The 22957-nt window shown below is 43.3% G+C and overlaps 1 protein-coding gene across 1 annotated transcript in view; it reads right to left on the bottom strand.

Moving 5' to 3' along the window:
* Positions 1-1780: 1780 nt before the first annotated feature.
* Positions 1781-22957, bottom strand: part of SKOR2 (SKI family transcriptional corepressor 2) — a 26627-nt gene continuing 5450 nt past the window's right edge. The window contains exons 4-8 of the mRNA XM_063180387.1: positions 17606-17671; positions 17114-17212; positions 13159-13226; positions 4929-4993; positions 1781-2479 (exon numbers count right to left, since the gene is read on the bottom strand). Coding sequence (XP_063036457.1) covers positions 4931-4993; positions 13159-13226; positions 17114-17212; positions 17606-17671 — 296 coding nt within the window. The 3' untranslated portion in view covers positions 1781-2479; positions 4929-4930. The remainder of the gene's footprint in view (positions 2480-4928; positions 4994-13158; positions 13227-17113; positions 17213-17605; positions 17672-22957) is intronic.

Below are 22957 nucleotides of genomic sequence, written 5' to 3'. Positions count from 1 at the left end.
CTGGTGTGCTTTCACAGAGTATATGATTTCCTTCGTTCCTGGGAACAGGCTACTGGTACAGGTGAAAACTGAGCTGCCCGGGCCCAGCTTTTCTGGTGGTTTTGCTGTTTTTGTTTGTTTTGTATTTTTTTTTTTTTTTTTTCCCACGCCACAAAAAGCCATAATTCTGTTGGTTCCGTGAGCTCTGTCAGCTCACCTAACTCCAGAGCAAACTGTGCAGGGCAGGGCAGGAAAACAGGCTGTGCCCTCCCTGCCCTGCCTGCCAGCCCTGCCAGCTGCACCAAGGGACTGCGAAGCCAGGTGAGCTAATCTCACAGGAATTTGCTGGGAATACTGGGAGAGATTTAATCTCGCAGGAATTTGCTGGGAATACTGGGAGAGATTTAATCTCACAGGAATTTGCTGGGAATACTGGGAGAGATTTAATCTCACAGGAATTTGCTGGGAATACTGGAGAGATTTAATCTCACAGGAATATTCTGAAATACTGGGAGAGATTTAATCTCGCAGGAATTTGCTGGGAATACTGGGAGAGATTTAATCTCACAGGAATTTGCTGGGAATACTGGGAGAGATTTAATCTCACAGGAATTTGCTGGGAATATTGGGAGAGATTTAATCTCACAGGAATTTGCTGGGAATACTGGGAGAGATTTAATGTCACGGGAATTTGCTGGGAATATTGGGAGAGATTTAATCTCGCAGGAATTTGCTGGGAATACTGGGAGAGATTTAATCTCACAGGAATTTGCTGGGAATACTGGGAGAGATTTAATCTCACAGGAATTTGCTGGGAATATTGGGAGAGATTTAATCTCACAGGAATTTGCTGGGAATACTGGAGAGATTTAATCTCGCAGGAATATTCTGGGAATACTGGGAGAGATTTAATCTCACAGGAATTTGCTGGGAATACTGGGAGAGATTTAATCTCGCAGGAATTTGCTGGGAATACTGGGAGAGATTTAATCTCACAGGAATTTGCTGGGAATACTGGGAGAGATTTAATCTCACAGGAATATTCTGGGAATACTGGGAGAGATTTAATCTCACAGGAATTTGCTGGGAATACTGGAGAGATTTAATCTCACAGGAATTTGCTGGGAATATTGGGAGAGATTTAATCTCACAGGAATTTGCTGGGAATACTGGGAGAGATTTAATCTCGCAGGAATTTGCTGGGAATACTGGGAGAGATTTAATCTCACAGGAATTTGCTGGGAATACTGGGAGAGATTTAATCTCGCAGGAATATTCTGGGAATACTGAGGGAGCAGCTCTGCTGGGCATGGCTGAAAACACTTTTGGCTGCTGGTGGTGCTGTCCTGGCGTGGGAGATGCTTTGTGTTTGGGACCAATCCTTTCAGCAGGGAGGTGGATTCTCTCAGGAAAGCCCTGACAACCAGGGTGGTGCAGGTCACCAAGGAAAGACCTGGGGGAATACGGGTGCAGTCTACAAAATCAACTGACGGCCTTTGTTTCTGTGGATCCACAAGGCACGTCCCGAAATTGTACTAAATCTGCTTCTTCTGAGCGTTTTCAAAATAACCAGAGGCAGAAATTTCCACCATGAAACTCTTCAGCATGTTTTTTGTGAATTAAAATACTTCTAAAAAGGGGATAGATTTCCCAGTTGTTTTCTTCAGTGGACTAAGCATGACATTAAATTACAGGGAAGCTCAACTATTATCTCATACTTTTCTTTTTTTTTTTTTTTTTATTATAGACTTTTTATCCACATGAATGATAAAGAAACTACAACAGAGTTAAATACCTTTTTTTGATAACAGTGATTATATTCTTAATTACACTCAATATTAAATTGTAAAATATTTCCAGAGGAGTACAATCGTAATTCATACAGCAGGCAAAATACCAGAGTGGGGGGGGAAGGGACGAGGGAGAGGGGTGTGAGAATCTCCAGACTGCTTTTAAAAAGCACTGTGTATGGCTAACGCTGCTCCATCCGTCCGTCCGTCCGTCTGTCCACCCGTCCATCCAAACGTGGTTCTGGCCCATCTGGTGAGACGTTCATTCCCTTCCATAAAACAATCACTATTCCAAAGCAAAAGGTGAGCTGGCAGGTGTTGTCAGTGCCTGTGGCATTGAAAGGACCAGCAGTTCCTTTCACAGCTTATCTGCACGATTCAAAAGCATTTTTTTTTCTCTATCAAGCTCAATAGTCCTTCTAAAAACACAAAGACTTAAACTTTGGTACCACCAAAAAAAAAAAAAAAAAAGAAAAATATCAAGGACAGGCATTTTTTTTTGTTGTTTTGTGTTTACTAATAAATGGCTGCTACATTCTATTTGACATGGTTGTCCATGATACTATGAGGTCACTTGTCCTTAGGTTCAGAGGAACCTGATTTTTTTTTATTTAGATCCCCAAACACTTCCATTTCACAGTCTATATACAAGTCAGGTTTCTGACTGGGTTATAACTTATAAGGTAACAGCTGCAAAAGCTCCTGTGCTTCTGGGAGTAGAAAAAAAAATAAAAAAGAGAGGGAGAAAGAGAGAGAGAGAGAAAGTATTATCAACATTAGGCCAAAGTTTGAGACAGTGACAGAATTATGACATTTATTTACAACCCTTGGGAAAGGGACACACACGTGGGTCACCTGCTCTAGCAGCATCCCCTGAGACTTTGACACTTTGATCATGGTTATCGGGTTACTCTGTACTCACTCCTACTAATTTTATTTTTAAGAACCTGCTTCTTCTACAGCCCAGGCAAACCTCCATTATCTTTCCTATCAAGCCCTTCTTAGATACTCTCTCGAATACCTCTATTTTGTGCATTTCTGAGATCTCTGTGTAGGAGCAGCTCTTCTTTTTCTAATTCCCCCTACTTCTCCTCGGGGATTTTTTTTGGTGAACCCACAAGCCAGACTTTGTGGCATAACCCACTGAGTGCCTGTGGGTCCGCGTGGAAATACTGTCAATAAAGATGCAGTGCAAACTTTGACTGACTGCAGCGCGATTAAACGCAGCCAGATCTGCTGTGGGGAGGAGCAGAGGGGGCTCAGGGCAGCAACTGAGGGGTTGCTCTGCCAAACAGAGAGCTGGAAACCCCTGGGAGCGCTGCGAGGGCAGGGATGTGCGAACGCGAGGGCGGGGATGTGCAAATACGGTTCCTCTTGAGGAGACTTTTCCGTCTTGGCACATCAAGGACACAAAACAGCTTCTGAAGAGCAGAGCCGTGGTTCTCTGCCTGGCTGGCTCAGCTTAGCGCTTAAGCAACAGCAAATCTTCCAAAAGCACCGGGGCTGCGTGGAGACATCCCCGACGTCCGCGGGGATGCGGGCAGAGGCAGCGTGAGGAGCGCGTCCATCCCTCCCGCCCTCGCCGAAGGGAATGGATGCTCGCTCCCAGCACCGCCCCTGCAGGGACTGGGAGCTGCTGGAAGCCCGGTGATGGGAGCAAGCTGCTCCTCTCCTCCGGTGCTGCCATCCTCAGGCAGATTTTTATTGGGCATCCAGCGCCGCAGATGCGGCACTGGGGCAGGACCTGCTGCTCCTGACCGGCTGTTTTTACTCGGGTTGTAAATGCTGCTGAGTTTGTTTTAAATCAGCGCTCAGGTTGCTGACTGGAAAACGCTGGCAGTCAGTAGGGAAGTGTGCACAAAGCCAGCAGAGACCATCTCGGTGCTCAGAATAATCTCCTATCTCAGGGGCAGAGCTCTGGGCCACAGATCGTGGCTCTCTGGTTACTCTGTGCTTACTCCTACTGCTTTTGTTTTTAAGAATCTGCTTCTTCTACAGCCCAGGCAAACCTCCATCATCTCTCCTATCAAGCCCTTCTTAGATACCCTCTTGAACACCTCTGTTTTGCGCATTACTGAGATCTCTGTGTATGAGTAGCTCTTCTTTTTCTAATCCCCCTACTTCTCCTCAGAGATTTTTTTAGTGAATGCACAAGCCAGATTTTGTGGCATAACACAGCAGCAGGGCTACCAGCTTTTGGCATCTGTCTCCAATCCCTAATCTTCTTGTTTTACCAGGAAAAAACCCAAGAGAATATAATTTAAGTGTTAAAACTTCAGCACCCAAAACTGGAATCTCTCAGGCCACTGATGATGGAGGTGTTTCTACTAAATGAACCCTTCTAATTCACAGTCCTGAAAAATGTAGTGTTTGGTTTGGGAAGGCCCTGCACCTTGGCATAATTACCTTCTGTAGGACACTGAGCTTCAGAACCACAGTCAGGGGGTTCTGTGAGACTACCAAAATATGCTGATGCACTGCTTTTTCCTGGAGCTAAAGCAGTTCCATTAAGGGCAGAAAAACTCCTCCCTACATGGAGTGTGAACATTTTGTTTTTGCACTCTGAATGCCAAGGTATTTCCCTCCTTCCACTGAAGGTACATTGACCTTGATGACACATTTCAGGGTCAGGAGAAGCACAAGCTCAGGCAGTTAGAGGCACGGAATGGTTTGGGTTGAAAAGAACCTTAAACATCTCCTCATCCTGCCCCTGCCATGGTCAGGGACAGCTCCCACTGTCCCAGGCTGCTCCAAGCCCCATCCAGCCTGGCCTGGGGCACTGCCAGGGATCCAGGGGCAGCCACAGCTGCTCTGGGCACCCTGTGCAGGGCCTGCCCACCCTTCCAGGGAAGGATTTCTTCCTAATATTGAATTTAAATCTTCTTTAAGATTTAATTTAAAGCTACTCCCACTTTGAAGCCTTTGTCCTGTCACTGCAGGACCCATAGGTCAGCTCCCAGCACTGCATCCCACCCCAGAGAAGCCTTGTAATTCGTGCCACGTGTGATTTATCAGCTTTAGACTGTAGCACAGAGAGGGCTTTGGGACCAGAACCAGGCACATCAAATAACAGAATGATCCTCTTAATTCCTGCAATGGCTGCAGGGGAACACAGGCAGCCAGGTCAAGTGGAATGAAGTCTCTTTCTCACAAGCTCACCTTTAGCTTTTGCTGAGGTGTGCACCGAGCTTTTCTTTCCTGATCAAGCTTGCTGCATAGGGAATCTGGAATGACACAGAAACAGAGACACTGCTCAAGCCAAGGTTTGGCTAAGGAAACACCCAAGCTGGAAATCCCTGTAAATGAAAGGTTTTGTTTTCCTTCCTGAAAATGGGGAGGAATTGTAGGAAACAACACCTTAAATACAAAGGTTCAACTCTTTATGAAACCTCAGGGAGGTTGAAGCAGAAATAAAATAAAAAATGGCCAGAGTTAAAACAACAGATAGAATCTTAAAAATCAGTGTAAAAGATGCATTCAGATGCTGCGTTTTTATCAGAGGCTGACAAAGGATAAAGCCACCTGTGAGATCATAAAAAGTCAGCTGTCTGTGGCAGATGAGGCGATGCACACTGATCCCTGCACAGCCACAATACAGCAGGTTGGGAGCATGAGACTTCGTGTATTTATATCCCCCTAATTAGGAAGTTCATAATAGTTATCTCCAACTTGCACCAATCTGAAGGGAAGCCACTGAAGTGGAACAAATAATTAAAGAAAAACAGAGAACATGGGCATATTAGGGAACACTGTTATATTTAGAAACAAAGTGGGATGATGTGCTCATTGGCCAGAGGGAATACATTACAGAGCTGCTCTTCCTCAGTGCTGGGCCTTTAGAATGCAACAAAACTAAATTGCTCTGAGATTTCCCCATAGCTGGGAATCCAACTGGCTACAAGTTCTTTGATGATGACTTTTGGAGGGACTGCTGGAGGAATTCAGGCTCGGAGATCAAAAAATCCTGTGTCGCTGCACTCCTAGGTGCTGCTGCACACTGAGCTGACCTGCTTCTGCTGCCAGGCACTCCAGAATATGCTCACAAATAATGTCAAGTATGTCACTGCAAGATGTCAATTCTGTCACCTGAAGTCAGGATCAAGGCCTTAACCTGCACAAACAGCAGAAGGAACAGATGGGCAAATGCAGAGAGTTCAAGCAACCTGCCCCACACACAGTGAATTTACATCTGTATCCACTGACCCCACATGTTCCTGTACATCCCTGTTTTGATTTTAAATACATTATGCCCATAATTATTTTAAATACACTATGCCCATCCATTATGAGGATGTTTGTGCGAATTGTGCCCAGCCATTGTGCCTCTGGGCTGGGGTAAAGCATAGTGCCTGCAAAGACAGAGAGACCTATCCATCCCTGCCTACCTTAACCAGGAAAAAGAGGAGGGAAGGGTCGGGATGAGAGGAGAGAGAGGGGCTTTTGAAGCTTAGACATAACCCTTTCATGTCTTGGGGAAGGAGGTCAGTCTGGCTGAAAGCAGCAGCACCAGGAAGGAGCAGTGTCTGTGGCTGAATGAAAGCAGAAACCTTTCACAGGGGCCTGCTGCTTCCCCCTGCACTGCCCTGGAAAGGGGAAATGTGTGTGCACAAACCACTGATGAGCACAACACACAAGATTCCAGGTGTTTTGTCTGACTACTCTCATAATCCCTTTCCCTGACAGAAGATAACAGGAATCAGGAATTTTGTGGCCAGATCCCTCCCCAAGAAGCAGAGCTGTCCCCTCCACCATGTCCCCATGCACAGCTGCCTTCAGGACAGGGAGCTTGCAAAGGCTGCAAAACTCCTTCCCAAGCTGCAGCAGAGAGGGGGTGCAGAGAAGCTGCTTCCCTGATCACCTTTGGCCATGGTCTGGACGCAAAAGGGAGCCACAAGCAAAGTGCCCAGAAAGAATCAGCACGTTCCAGCTGGGACCTGTGGTGCCTCGCCAGCTGATTCCTGCCTCTCTCCCACCCACGAAGGCCAACGTGGGTTTGCATGGCCACAAATTATGTAGGACATCTCCCAGGCTGTACTGACCTAGATAATACAGCGGGGTACATTCTGTCAGAAATTAACTGTTCTTAATCCACTTCTCCGCTATATTTGGCATCTTTCTAACGTGTGTTGTTTTACCTGATCTCCTGGCAATTGATGGCAGTGGGAGAGGTGGGTGTTCAACAGGGAAATGAGTGCTTTCTCCATGAGTTAAATCACCTACAATGTCAGCTTCTATTTCTGTCGTTGTCAGAGCATTCAGTAACTCTGATGCTGTGGTGGAAGAGGATTTAGGGCTCCTCCTGGCACAAAGGTGGCCCTTTTCAAAAGGTGTGCAGAAATAATAAAAGTGAAGGCAGTTAGTTGGGTTTTAAGCAGCAAAAAACCAGTTTTCATTACCAGGTCCACATTGGTGGGAAACACAATGAAAGCAGATGTGAAGGGAAACTCCAATAAAAATGCAATATGGACACCGAGTCCTTTTTCCTACAGGCTGAATCCATTTTAGTCCTGGTACCCATTAGGAACTGGAGCACAGTCCCCTGTGCATTCCTGGAGCACATTTCCATTTATTCCACCTGGAAGGAGCCCACTCAGCAAGCCTGGAGCCTGCCCCATGACTCAACCAAGGCACAGGCAGTGCATAGGATTGGGGAGTAATTTCTCAAGTTCCTGTCTGATCCTTGTTTACACACTCAGATATTAAAGAAATTTCACCATCCTCTTTCAGAGGCTTCATCTCTGCATCCCATCTCTGCTGAGGTACATGATTTTACATCACCCTGCCTTCTGTTGCCTAGAAAAAATATTTTGCACTCATGCAGCAGCTGAGGCTGGCTTGTGGCTCCCTGCACATCCACACCCGTTTTTTATGCGAATTTCTGCAGATTCTAAAGGAAAGGAAGCTTTCTGCTTAAATTTCTACAAGGCATCCTTTTCTTTAACATTTGAATTTACTGGAGAAAGAGGCATAGCTCCCTCCTATCCACCCAAGGCATATCCACATGTGGTGTCAGGGTACAAGTTTTGCTCGCCTGTCTTTGAAAAAAAAACGCAAAACCAAAAGAAAACCAACCAAAAAACTGACAGCAAGAAATAAAATTCAGGTGAAAAGAGCTCACTTTCCTGTACACAATCAGGGATGAGCCTTTTGAGGACACAGGACACAGCGTTCCAGAAATGTTCTTTCACCTGTCATTATCTGTGTGCCTGTGAGCAGGCACTTCAGCACAAGATGCCACTCAAGAAACCCGAGAGCCATTCTGCTGAACAACTGTTTGCATTCCCTGCAAGGTCAATCATCTGAGCTGCACCACTTGAGGCCAAGCACAGAAATCACAAATGGCACTGAAGCACTGCCGTTTCCCATTTCCTGCTTTTGAGAACCCACATCTCCCCTCGCAGAAACGTGGGTGCTTCTTGTTTGGAAAATGAATACATGAGTTGTACAAAAGCTTTCCATAAGCAGTGTAAACCAGGAATTAGAATGGTGCTCTTCTGAATTACAGTGCAACCCAGAGGGACAGGCTCTCATGGCTCTGAAGATTTACCAACATTAACCACATGGTGGATTTTTTTTTTTCCTCCCTTCTTTTAAATATGCCTTGTCAATCTCTAAGGATCAGGGTGAAAGATGATGCAGAGATGGAAATCAGTTTTGCAGAGAGATAGTTCCTGATTTATTTTATTGCCTGACTCTGAAGAACAGAGTTGATTTAAAGGAGCACTGAGAGCAGAAATTCGTAAAACACAGAGCAGTTCCAGATGGATCCAGTTCTGAGCTCTGAACGTTATTATCAGCCTGAAGTGAGGCTGGTAAGGAAGAATTCAGTTCGTGGGAGCATAACCTAATTAAAATATCCCAAACAAAACCAAACCATCATTTTTCACTTAATCTGGAAAGACAAAGGCCTGCCTGAGTGTTTCGCATTTCTAACACACCTCAAAAATCTGTCACCTTTTACCCCAATGTAAAATCAGTGGGATTGATCATCACCCAATGACCCAACCACCATGGGTGATGAACACCACCTGAGCTTTCCCTGATGGACAGGTCACCACTGAGAACCCACAAACTACTTGTAAGGCACCTCTGAGGGAGAATTAAGAAGAGCTCTTCAATTTGCAGGAGGCTTAAATTTCCTGCTTGGTGTTCTACTTTCCTGTGGCCATGTTTGACAGAGGTTCATGAAAACATTAAAGGATGGAAATCATAATGCTGGCAGTGCTGCTTCTGATCTTTTTCTCTCACCAGGCAGCTGGAAGAAAGTTCATGGTTTTAATGTCTGTTCCACTAACACAGTTGCTCAGAGGACCATATCAGACAGATGCAGAGTCTCAGGCAGAGTGACTTGGTACTTGGTTATGGTGCTGGGCTGTCCCAGCAGATGAGTTCTGGTCTCACTGGACAGAAACTAAAAACTCTAAAGGCAGGTGAGCTCTTCTAAGGCTGCACCACGTGTGTGATGTCTGAATTTCCCCCATCCTGCAGAGCAGTTCCTCCTCTCTGGCCCTTTCTCTACAACTCATTAACAAAAGCCAGATGACCCTCAGAATCTCAGAATCATTTGGTTCAAAAAGATCTCTAAGATAATTGAGTCCAACCATGCCACCAAAGCCCAGCTCACCACTGAGCCATGTCCCCAAGTGCCACATCCACACAGCCTTTAAACCCCTCCAAAGATGGGGACACCACCTCTGCCCTGAACAGCTTGACAGTGAAGAATTTTTTCCTAATATCCAGTTTAAACCTTCCGCGGCACAACAGGATGCACATGCAAAATCCACATTTTATATATGATCCCCTCATGCACACCCTGTACTCAGCCAATTTGGGAGGCAGCACTTTGCCAGATGAGGAAGAGAAAAATGCATTCAGGGAGTGTAAGATCCATTTTCTTGTTAAATATGATGATTGGTTGTTTCCTAGCATTTGGCCAAGACCCTGGCACATGCAGGTTGCAAATCTTCCTGGTAGCTGCTTCAGACACTCGGAAAACTCTGAAAACTGAAACACAGGAAATTCCACCTGGACATCAGGAAGAAATTCCTTGCTGGAACAGTCTGCATGGAGAGGCTGTGGAGCCTTCCTCACTGGGGGTGATCAAAACCAGCCTGGAGAGCTGCTCTGAGCAATGTGCTCGGCGGGCCTCCACTCCAGCAGGGAGCTTGGACAAGGGGACCTCCAGCGGCCACTCGCAGCCTTACTCATTCTGTGATTCCCATCAAAACTAATGGCCACACACCAGCCTGCTGCCCCAGCCAGGCTGCCTGCAAAGAGCCCAAATCCCGCCAGTGAAGATGTAAAAGAACAGAGCTTTTCCCCAGCGTTTTCCCAGCGATCTGAGCCTTACTCCCGGCTTTCAGGAAGCCATGGAATATTGTTATTTCTGAATTCTGGCTCGGGCAGAGCAGCAGGAGCAGCGGGGGCCGCTGATCCAGCCCCGCTTTAATTTAAGCCCGGCTCAAACTGGGCGCGGAGTCAGCGCTGCAGTGGCGGCCGGCGGGCGGCAGAGGGCACCCGCGGGCCGCGCTGCCACCGACCGCTCCCAAAACGGGGAAGAATCTCCCCAAAAAAACGGGACAAAAAGCGTCACGGCCCGTGCAGGGCACGAGCTTCACATCAGTCTGCAGCGAGTGTTGGCGCTGGGAAGTTTTCAAATGTAATCAGGATTGGTTGATTTTTTTTCCCGTTATCGCTTTCGGCTTGTGTTACGGACTTTTCCGAAACAGCGAACACACTGGGTTAATTTATTTTAGTGTCTGATTGCTCAGTTCAGGGTGAGTGAAATGATCGTTCTGGAAAAACCTCTCTCTGGTACCCACAGTTGCAGGGGATCAGGGGATGACAGAATCGTTTTGGTTGGAAAAGTTCTCCAAGATATTCAAATCCAACCATTTCACTTGCACTGCCCGGCCCACACTAATCTGTGTCCTCAAGTGCCACATCCACAATGCTCTTAAATCTTTCCAGGAATATTCAGGAAGGATTAATTTAAGTTGTATATCTTCAGCAGTGAGAAGAGATAAAAAAAACCCCTTGATTTTAGGCATCTGTATTTTTTGTAAAATAATTTTTTAAAGCAATTAAGTCCCATTCTGTGACTAGTTACATCAATAAATTTTGAGCTTAGTACTACAGAAGCATACACCTATGAAGATCTAAGTAAAACTATGATTTCAGTATGTATGAAGCGCTTCTGCTTTTCTCTTTGTACTTCTATGTTAACAAGAAAATTAAGTTAAAGCCCTGTCAAAGTAGTAGTGCAGCATCTCAGGTACAAAAAAAAAAAAAGCACCTAAAAGTGCCATTTCAAAACAGAACAACAACAGCAATTAAACACAAAATCAAAAGCTTTTGTGTATTCTGTACCAGTTCATCCATGCAATAACCCTGGAAGGCCAAAGTAGTTCTATCATTACCACATTCAGTTCATTAATCTTAATTCTAGATATAAACATACAAGATATATTCCCATGAATGAATTAAAGCCACTGCTGGGATTATCATCTCAAAAGTGCTGACTCCATTTCAGTTATCAGCCAAGACATCTCTGAAGATTTCTGCACCCATTTTGGCAAACACACTCGTTATTTGCAGGAGTCTCTCAGTTTTTCATACAAACATCTTTTTATCAGTCTCACTGATCACAACCTGCCCCACAAATATAAGCATGAAGACTTACTGGTGATTCAACAACATTTTCATTAGTAATAATTAAATTAAGGCATCTGTAGTGAGGGAAGAAGTCCTGAGTTGTTGGTGCAGCACATTAAATGTTGAAAATATTCTCTGTAAGTACATTCAGCTCTGTTAAATGATTAAATGACTCTTAGTCCGTCCATAGCACAAGTCAGTAGGTGAAAAGGGTGTGAATTACTTGATCATATTTATTTTCCTGACCAAGGAAATCAGGAAAACCACCACAGCTGGCTTGCTTGGGGGTCTGGGATATCCTGTTCCACAAACAACTTCACCACAGGGCCACAAGGTGAGTGGCAGAGGTGATCCATTCTCTCCCTGCGAGGCAGAGTTAGCCAGCTCCAAGTTCAGCTGACACAAGAGATAAGGACTGGGGTGGGCCCACAAACTTTGTGCTCAGAAGTTCTTTGCAGCAGGAAATCCAGCTGGTCACCTGCCCCAAGCCCAAAGCAGCAGAGGAAGTGCTTTTCAGGATGGCATCCTAATTAGAATTTTCCGTGACAATAAAATTCACGTCTCAAGTAAAACTTCCTGCCTGTCGTCGGGACACAAAGGGGGACACAGTAACAACTGGGCACACTAAAGGAAAAGAGTGCAGACCAGCTGCAAAAAAACACCCAGAGATATTCTGGACCTGAGTTTCCTCTGCAAACAGCCTCTTTCAAACACCCTCCATGTCTCATTGAAATCTCTGCAGTCAGCAGGAACGGGGCGCGTGGATGCTCGGCAGCTCTAAAAATAAGGCCAGTCCTAAATGCTTCTAAACATCGCAGCACCAGTCTGACAATCCTGGCCTTCAAATTTACTTTGATGTCCTAACCCATCAATTAGAAAATGACAGTACCAGGAGGCTGGGCAATGCCTTCTCTGCCCCGTGACGAGCAGGAGGAGAATTTAAATGGGGGAGCACGGGGCTGATTCAGAGAAATTGGGATATTTCCAAGATTGCCCCAAAAAGAAAACCCCATTCAGCAATGTCAGACCGATCACAGAGAAAGCATCAGCACAGCAAGCATTAGCTGACAGCCCCACCATGCACTGCTCTTGAAACCACACTAAGCATTCATTTATTTGAGTGTGGAACAGCTTCCCATGCTCCAGCCCCTTTGCTTGCACCAGATTAAGGACGTCAACTTTTCAAAACAACACAGCTGGATGTGATGATCCAGAGCTGCACTAGCACACAGGCAAAATCCCTCTTGGTTTTAAAATAACAAGCAAGAGACCCAACAGTAACGTGTGCCTGCACTGAACTGTGTTTTGGCAACTTGATCCTTTACTGCTGAGTTAAGCACTTCTTCTAGTGTCTGAAATGAGAAAAAGACACATCCTAAGGTTTATTTTCTGGTGGGAGGCAGGGATTGAGCAGAATCCCTAGGCAGAAACGTTTAACTGCTCAAAGTTTACTGATTCACTCCTCCTCTCTGCAGAAGCACCTCTCCTTGTCGAGTCGACACATTTTGTTTAGTTGAAACATGAAGACACATCTGGTTACTGTATGAAAGTAAATCTCCAGGTAATTAGGCTCCAAACCAGCTGAGAACTGCGTGTTTACCTCTTGCTAAATGTAAGGCAATAGGAGCTCGGTACTGATGCATCAACATGGCTCAGAAAGGAAAAATTTGAGGTGTAAGCTTAAAAAACACAATGCAGCAGCCTAAGACATTTTTATCAGAGAAAGTAAACTTACGATTTGTAGCTGCTGCACCATTTCTTCTCTGTACGCCAGCTCCCGCTTCATTTGATCTTGAAAATTGTCTGTATGAGAGGGAAAAAAGTGCAATAATTGAAACAGAGACCACACGGCAGTATTGACACCAAGCTAAGCTAAAAATCAAGCCCAGTCACTACTGAGGCATCGCAAAGCACTGCAAAAGTCCTTCACTCAATTAAAACACATGCCTAATAAATATGTGTCTAATAGGAGACACCACTGACACCAGAAAAAATGCGGAAAAGTTAGATTTCACTACCTCCCCCAGCAGAAAATGTAGGATGCTAACTTTGTGTTGCTAGCATTTATCCCCAGCTATTTTCCTGCACGGGCAAGGCTCTGCAGTCATTAGTCAAACTTTTTCAGGCCATGAAGAGAAGAGCAGGAGCTGCTTCTCTTTGCTTTGGCATAAATCTGTTGACACCAGCAGCGATGTCCAGCGTGTGAGAGGAGAAAGCGTTCAAGGATGCGGGGTTTGATTTGTGGTTTGTAGCATCGTGCTGACGGCTTTGAACAAAACTGAAGCTCCTTAAAGGGTGACGGGGAATCTGGAAGGGAGAAAGTCTTTGAAAGAGAGATCCTGGGCAGCTGGGTTACAGCACAGGCCGGCCTTCCTGCTCCGGTAGATTCCCCTTCCCTGATTTTCCTCCTAAACAACTAATTCGGACAAACTTCATTTGTTAGAAGACTAACTGATGCTCTTGTGCTCCTTAACACTCCTGTTGGTGGGTGGGAAAAAGGGGAATATAAACAAAACTGCTGACAAGAAACAGGGGACTCCAAGAGCTGCCTGATGGAAGTCAGGGTGCAAGGATGGGCTGTTAAATGGAAGAGGAAAGAAAACCCATCCCAGCCACTATCATTTTGATTCAAGCAAGGAGCCTGTCCTGGAAGAAATAACAAGGGGGCAGAGCTCTGTCCCCCTCTCAAAAAAGAACTTTGTCCCCTCTAAATAATGAAGCTGTTGTTTAAAAGAAAAGGAGGCAGGGAAAGAGCAGGAAATTTTGGCAAACAGAAGCCCTCAGGAGTGCAGCACAACAACATTGAAAAGGACACGGTGGCATTATCTCAATGAAGTTCTTCAGGTTTCCAATAAATTCCCACAGAACTGTTAAGCCTATTCCCTCTACTCCGACTCGATCAGAAAAATAAGCCAACAAAAATAAATTCCTCTTTCCCTAGCCCCCCACAAAAGTATGAAAAGGTAACTGCCTCCTGTCCTGGTCGCTAAAGTCGCAATGATAATTGCAACTGAGGTCCTCCAGCTCCACTCTGAGTTGGCTTTAAGGAGAAATTTTCCTTTTTCCCCTCAATGCTTTCCTCCCAGCTGCCTCTTCATGGGCTCATCACCTCTCCAAACAAACAGCTCGGGGATCTTGCTCAGCCCTGCACAACAAATGCCCAAGCTCACAGGGAAATGGGGTGTTAATGGTAGGGACAGCGTTTTTTTTCCGGCTGCATTTATCCGAGTCCAAACGCTGGCAGACAAAGCCATAAGCAGTACCCAGGAGAAAAGATATGAATATTTAAATAGCTTTCTTAACACAAAATTAAATACTTTAAGTACCCAGGCTGCGTCTCCACCGTTTTATTGCCGCATTGTTTAAAATGCAGACGGACAGAACGCGGAGCAGCTGACACGGAGGGCACAAACCAGAGCAGGGCTCCAGAAGAGCTCACTGTCACCATGCAGAGATGCCTGCATCTTTATCAGGACAGCAAATACTTTGACTTTCTACATGTGATCTGAATTTTTTTTATTTTTATTTTTTTTTTAATTTGAGCGATCTCTGCATTGAGAGACCTTAAAGGCAAAAGAAAATTTCACCTGCAGCTTTCAAGCCCAACAGCAACGTGAAAAATACAAGGTCTTGCTGTTTTATAAATTATCACAATCGGTGTTTCAAGCAGGATCAAGAGGCCACAGAGAAAACTGTAGCATAGCACTGCTTAGGGAGCTTGCAAATAAGCTCAGTTCTCATTTAGCAGTGATTTAAACGAGAGGAGAACTCTGAAACCAAACACCATTTACTGCACAGCCCTGTTGTGAGCAGTGGCTTGATGCTGTGAAGGTAGAGCACCCCAAATGTGCTCGGTTCCAGGTGGAAGACCCCAAAGAGGTGACTCTAGAGCTCACTGCAGGCAACCTGACGTTTTCCAGAGAGAATAGCATTGCTTCCACATCTCTCATGTTGCCTCCCAGCTGAAACAGGGATGAGTTTTCAATACAATTTAAATTTTACCTCAACTTTCCTTTAGTTGGATCTCCAAACACTCCTCTGCCTGGCTTCTCCCTGCCCAAGACACCAATACCATTCTAATACCCAACCTAAAGCAACAGCCCAACAGCAAGAGCCTAGAACAGCCCCTTCTCTTATGCTAGAACACACAATGCAACAGAGGACAAATCACCCTCAACATGGATTTACACAGATTTGCTTTACAAAAGTAATTTTTTTCTTTTTTCCTTGTTTTATTACACGTGGAGGAGGGGTGGGTTTTTTTGGTAAATCTAAATCTGTAAATAGGCTTTACGGTCACTTGTAGGTTTGGTTTATAGCACATTATCTGTTTTCTATTTTAATCCTGAAGAAAATTGACCACTACTTTGTGGTACATTGAAACCACATATTTTTCAAGCCAGCATACAGCAGTCACCACTTCCTTGGTCGGCCATACTTGTTCTTTTATTTTATTTGAATTGTATTTCATGTGGTTTAATTGCATTGTTTATTTACATGGCAAAGACAGAGCATTAATTTTACTGTAGAAGAACAAAAGGATAAATAAGAGACTTGAATGGCAAAAGTCCAAGATGCCATTTCGCCAATACCACACAGCAGTGTTTTGATCCCCACGAATTATGTGAAAATTACCTCACTCCCAAACCCAAGTAATGACTGGATTTATTCTGAAGGATGAGGTTATGCTCCTTTCATTAATATCTGTATCATGTCAAGTAACTCTTCTTTATTTATGGAGCTGTCTACATATTTCAATATTCGGGCTAAAGATGGAGTCATTCCCAGATTCCTCACACTTCCTTGCTCTCCTAAACATACCTATCTGATGCTACAGAAAGGGGACAAGCATATTTTCTTTGAACAATAGGAAAATGCTGTCTGTGTTCCCTCTTTTTCTGTGGGATCATCCTGATGTAGGTGGGAATTCTCCTGGAAGAATCTTTCGGCTGTTGCCGCTGCTCCAGTGTCGTTTGGGAGATCCCACCCAAGGGGTCTTTTTCCACATCTCTGCACAATCAGCCCAGCCTTCTGCCAGCTTCAGAAAAACCCTGCTCAGTGCCCATTTTGTTTTATTTGAGATGTGCCCTGCACATTCCATCACCCTGAGCAGCAGCACCCTGCTCAGAGGCCGTGGTAGAAGGGCCATCTCAAATGGCCTTTCCCAACGGGAAAAATCCAAGCAGGAATTTCTGCTCCTTAAAAACACCAGATCAATTCTCCAGCATCTGCTGGAACCTCCTGAAAATAAGTATTAGGAACCTCCTGAAAACAAGGATTAAGTATCTTGTCTTCAGAAGCCCCTGTGGGATGTTGGCTGAGACACCAACTTCACCGTACCCCATGAGGACCCAGATGTGTTTCTGTGCACTCACTGTAATCAATGCTATCAAAACTAGTAGGATGCACACCAAAACAAACATCCAGCTTTGTGTTTTCCCTACAAAAGACCTGCTTGGGCAGCTGCAAAGCCACAGCAGGGGTTGAAAGGGACCTTAAAAATCACTTCATTCCAGCCCCGGGGACACCTCCCACCATCCCAGCTTGCTCCAAGCCCTGCCCAGCCTGGACTCAGCAGAACCAAGCCCGAGATCATAGCAGCACAACTGAGAGCCTGTCTCATTTTATCAGCCCGGCAGCAACCAACCACAAACACGCACAACACCAAAACCACAGATTTTGTGTCTTACTGAAGACTGGGAACGACGCGTTTCCTTTCAACACCTGGAATTCCTGTTCCAGCCTCCTCCGCAGGTCGATCTGCTCAAACAGAACCTTCTGGAGTTCCTCTAACAAAGAGAAAAAGTGGTTTTGATAATCTGTATAAATAATTCTTGAAAGAACAGTTGCAGAGCAATTCATTACTCTAAGACAAAATATTTTAGCGCTTATTAAAAAAAAAAGAAAAAAAGTGTTGCATAGACCTACCATAGATTTTGTGCAGAAAGCCATGAATATAAATCAATGTAATATATTATTTTAAAGTATTATATTACAGTGTCATGTATTGATTGATATATATGCATTAATCTCAATTATATCCACCCAAAGGTCCATATATTATTCATATGTTACTTGACAAGCTTAAAATATGGCGCAGAACAAAAGTGCCCCCTATTATCCTCATATTCTATTAAAACAAAGAGCAGTTTTATAATGTAAGAGGCCCTTATTTATTTTACCTTTCCCCATATTTTCCACATCCTTCTTCAGAGAATGAGGTGAATTGGTTTCTTGTGTGTGTTCTCCTTAAAAAAGAGAAAGAAAAAAAGTTATTGATTTACTGATTTTGCTTTTCGTCAGTGCCGTCCTTACTATGCATCCTCTTCAGAGAATCTGGAGAGGAAAAAAAGGGGCTAAAATATAAAGAAAAGGTAAGATCGAGGTTTATCTACAAACTTCTGGGTGCATAGCACAAATATTTGTGAATTCATATTTTCCCTAGTTCAGTGAAGTATCTGCCTACAGCATGGCCTCTTGCAGGCAATAGCTGATGTCTCCTTGATATTCTTCTTGCTGAGCTGATTCCTCCTTTCCCCCTAACCCCTCTCTTGAAGATACTCTTATCAGAGAACATCGGGGAGCAGGCAGAGAAAAGGGAAGATCTTTCTCTACAGTCTCATCTCCTCTCAACGGGAAGCTCGTGCTCTCCATCTGGGCAGGACCCTGTTCCAAACTCCACAGGAAAAATGCCTTTCTGCCTTCATCAGCTCTCCAGCTTTATCACCTTCCAGGGCTCCATGGCATGGGTGTGCTGCAACTGGATATAATTTACATCCAGCTGAGATAAAATTGACATTAGTGGTATTTGCATATAAAGGATACAGCTCCCAGGTCAGCCAATTGAGGGACTCAATTGTCTTAGGTTGCTCACATCAACTTTTAATCATATTACAGCGCAGAATTTTCCATGTAACAGAATTTTGCTATTTCCAGACACATGCATGCTACTTCCTTCAGCCTTTTTATTTTTTTGTCTACAAATTGAATTAAATTTTAAAAAAATTAAAAAATCACAAGTTGTGAAGTTCACCTGAATGACGGTTTGACTTGGAGCTGAACCTTCTGACAAAAGGTGTTACTTCACTATCCTCTGCAACTGCAAATTTTATCCTGTGATTTCTATGAATAGCTTCTATAAAAGCTATGAAAAACTTTTCTAAAAATAATGAAATACTACTTAAGCTGAAATTGATGGGAGAATTTCTGTTATTTATAGCTGAAGTAGAAATGGACTCTCAATAATTAAGAAAATATTTGGTAAATAACCAATTATTGAACTAATTGGATTAATTCTTGTTTTAGTCCAGCCAGTAAATACACATCGTTAACTTGACTGATAAGTAATTACAAGAGACATATATATAAATATATTCATATGCTTATGCAGTTAGAAGAGAGGTTCATGAAGAAAATACCTTGGGTTTTGATGTTTCGTTTCATTTTGCTTTTTTTTAAAATAAAAATCCATAGCACTGAATAGGTCATTGGACAACATACAACAGTTACTTTAAAAATTATTGTGTCATCACAATAGGCTAATTTTAAAGCTGAATTGGAATGTCTTGCAATAGATGCAGTCAGAAATCTTTTTGCAAAACATTTTTTTCTGTTTTTAAAAATCAATGCAATCCTATATCCAGTAAACCTTGAAGTTATAGCATATGAAACCTATCCAATAGCTCTGCATTTTAGCATCTCCACTCTCTTCAATCCTTAAAAAAAAAGCCAAAAAGCAATCACTCATTCAGGAAAAAACATTTACACAACTGCTATCTGGTGCCAGCAATTCCATTTTAAAAACTCATTTATGTAACGTGGTGATTTAAACAAAAAAAAAAAAAAATCATTTTTGTGGGATATTTGGTGAAAATAAAGTATTTTCCACAGGTGAGTTGTCTCACCACAGTAGAAGATATAGCAAGCTTAAAAATATATCACCTTTTGGGCAGTGGTTTCAGGGGTTTCCACAATGTAATATGGGTTTGTTGAGGGATTCTTTTAGCAAGCATGATCCTTTTTTAAACTGGATGGCCATCAAAACAAAATATTTTGTCAGATAAATTAGGGTACACTAAATCAAAAGGGAGAAATTTAAGTACAGGAAAGATGAATTTGCTGAATTACAAATACTAGCATATTCCAAACCCATTTTTTCCATTGAAGTACCCTTTTCTGTGTGCTTTATGTGCAATTTTGTGGGATAACCAGCTCACAGACAGAACGTTACTGGATTTTTCAAGGAGAAGGAAGGGAAAGGGGAAGAGACTGGAGTATGGTGACAATAATCCCTTGCTTGGTTGAGCTCCCAGGGCTGCAGGGTTTGAAGCTGCTGACTCGCTGGGACAGAAAGAACTGCATCAAAATGAAGATAAGGGCATGTAGCATGAAGAATAACTTCCCCAGCATCTGCAGCCTCCCTACTAAGCTACTGAAAAAGGCCTATTAGAAAATCCTCCATGCTTGCACCTGAAATAAGTAAAGAATGGGAGTGGAAAAACTGAGGTATTTAAAGGCCAAAGACAGGACATACGGTTTTAAAGAATAATTGCATTTCTAAACTGCTTTCTGATGTTAAAAAAAAATAAATCTCAACATTATTGTTGTTAACAGCAGTAATAATCAGATGGGTTTCACCTTTCCTGTCCCCCTGAAAATTATAATCAGGAGCCTGCTCTTCTCCATTTTTCCATACTTCCCAGAGGCCTCATCACGCGTTGTGTACTGTTCTACCTTAATTGAAAGGGAGGAGGTATTGAATATTTAACCAGCTTCCCTTCTCTTAAATGTTAATTAAAAGCTAAATAGGTGTTTAAAAACAAACAAACAGAAAGCCCAAAGAATTTTAATCAGTCTAAGAAAAAATCACTTCCCCTCCTAATAGCTCCACCATAACTCTCCTGGGCCTTGTCTGCTCACAAACTTACACCATTTAGAGCAGCAGGACTGAAAGCTGTGCCACCCTGTCTGTATGGACACGGAGATTTCCTTTAGGAAAGGCTATTTCAGTTTGTTCAGGAAAATCAAACTGTGCCTCTTGGATAAGGGGAAAGTGGATGAAATATTTGCAGGCCACTTAAAAGGCCTCGGCAAAAGCTTTGGGTGCCTCTGCTCTTCCCCACAAGATCAGGGGCACAGACATTGTTTTTCTGGAATAAAGGTATAAATGGCTTTCTTTACTTGGAGTGTGAACACCCACCCATGAAGGACACCTCAAAATTGCCCAAAAAATTGGCGCTGTGAAAAACAGAGGCCTCAGGGTTGGACACTGGCACCACCTCAGCTCCTGCGGTGCCGCCATTTTATCAGCTCTATGTCTACTGGAGCAGCTTAAGACTTGAATTTTTAACATCTGGATTTTTAACATTTCTGAACCTATCCTCCTCAAAAGAAATGCACTTTGCCCTCACTGTAAAAAAAAAAAACCAACCAAAAACCAAACAAGCCAGACATAGCCAGGTTACCCCTTCATGCTCTGCCACCTCCTGCAATCCTTCCCTGGGAAGCACTCAGGATGCTTTCTGAAAAGCAGCTAAAAAAATTCCACGCAGTCCCAGACAACTTAGCTACCTCAAAGTGCTGATTTGTCCAGCACAGAGCATGGATAGTCTGGGAATATAATTCATTTCTCCCAGATCTATGCCCTGCAACTGGTCCCCAGCTTGTGCTCTCCACAACTCTGACCACACCTGCGGTTTCAGACCATGTTATGTAAAACCATCTCCTCTTTCTCTGTGTCCACTTCATCCCTGCTATTCCTGGACAACCACTGTGCTTTGCAGAGCCCACCACATCTGCCAAAAGCTCTGCATCTCACCCCTGATACTGTGAAGCCCACAGCACTCCAGCTTAAACATCCAGTAATATCTTCAGCTGGAGAGAAGCGCTGTCTGCAGACACAAAGACCACAGCAAAAAGTTGCTGCTGTCTTCTGGATATAAATATATTTAGATATATACATTTATATCCATTTTTTAAAATGTAGGCAGATGTGAACCAGCAGACTTTCAGCACTCCAGAGGCTCCCTCTGCATCTGAGATTAAAGATTCGCTCTAAGAGATACGCGGAGCTCTTGCGTATGTCCTGAAGAAATTCTAAACTTACTGAAAATATTCATGCATCCTGCATATTCATGCCACTTTCAGGGGGGAATAATCAATAGGGTATTCAGGATTTGGCAAAATATGCCTGCTTTAGGAAACTCAATAAGCATTTTTTTAAGTGTTTTTGTGCACCAGGGCTGATAAATGTCTTAAAAAATCTGGAGTTTCAAATGGCAATTTGCCCCCAAAAGTGATTTGAATTTAAAACAAACTAGTTCTTTTTTATGCCCAGATAAATTCTCATTTGTAACATCCATTTAAAGTTTAAAACACGAACATCTGATTAAAAAACACCCGCATTGAAGTACTAACAGATAGAGAGGAAAAGGAGTTTCAGGATTTCAAACTAAATACTCACAAACCTAGGCATTACCAACATAAGATACTGAAATATTTAAAAAAGATAAGGAATCTGTTGGCTTTTGGTCTGAACCTTATTCATACATCTGAGAACTATTCCATGATTTTATTTTAGAAGCACAAAAGGTAGAAAATTTCAAATTCTTGATGTGATTTAAATGGATGGTAATATGCTCACCAGATTCCAGAAGATGAGGCTTTAAAAATGAGCAAAACACACCTAACATTAAGAAAATTGCAATAAATAAAGATATTCAACAATGACTAAACTTTTTTAATAATTAGAAGAGATTTTAGGAGGTACTTAATCTTAACAGATGAGAAATGAGAGAAATAAAGATGCAGTCCTAGAGTCCGTCTGCAGATTTGTCTATCATGCAGACCCAAGTATTTATACACAATCTTAAGTATTAATATGCAGTTCTGGATCCCACATCTGAGACCTCATCTTGCCAACTTTTAACTTCTTTGGGGTTTTTTTTTAAATATGTCCCTAATAAAATTTAAAGTAAGTTAAATTCTGGATCCAGTACTTTCAACTTTTCCCAGCTAAGACTACACAACCGTCCAGTCTGCTGCACAGTAAAAGCTGAGCTGTTTTCAACCCTCTATAAAGTATTTTAAATCTACAGCAATTGCAGTATTTGCAGAGTTGCCCTGAAAATAGATTTAAGAGTAAATAAAGGAAACTTGGCTCACCATTTCCAGCCTGATTTTTTCTGAAACTGTCCGGCAAAGCAAAGATCAGAAAATAAAATAGGGGAAATTGCAGCAAGATTTGAATTGTTGTTTATTAACACCCATTTTTAAGGCTCCCCTTTCTAATGAAAACCAATTAATAATTAGACTGGTTGAGGAGCAGCCTGCAGAACTCCCCTTCTCTTTAAGGAACACGCAGCCTTGCAATGTTCTCCTACCCTTCAACTCCCCCCGATGAAGGAGGGTCGGGGTGGCAAACCCAAGGAAAATGGACCAGTTACATAAGTCAGTCACAGTTACCTCTCAAAACTGCCGTGGGATTTTGAACAATTTCGAGCTCTTTCCAAGCCCTGGCTGGCAGGGAAGGAAGG

The sequence above is a fragment of the Melospiza melodia genome, chromosome Z (assembly GCF_035770615.1).
Source record: "Melospiza melodia melodia isolate bMelMel2 chromosome Z, bMelMel2.pri, whole genome shotgun sequence".
Taxonomy (NCBI): Eukaryota; Metazoa; Chordata; class Aves; order Passeriformes; family Passerellidae; genus Melospiza; species Melospiza melodia.
This window is presented reverse-complemented; position numbering and strand designations above follow the sequence as displayed.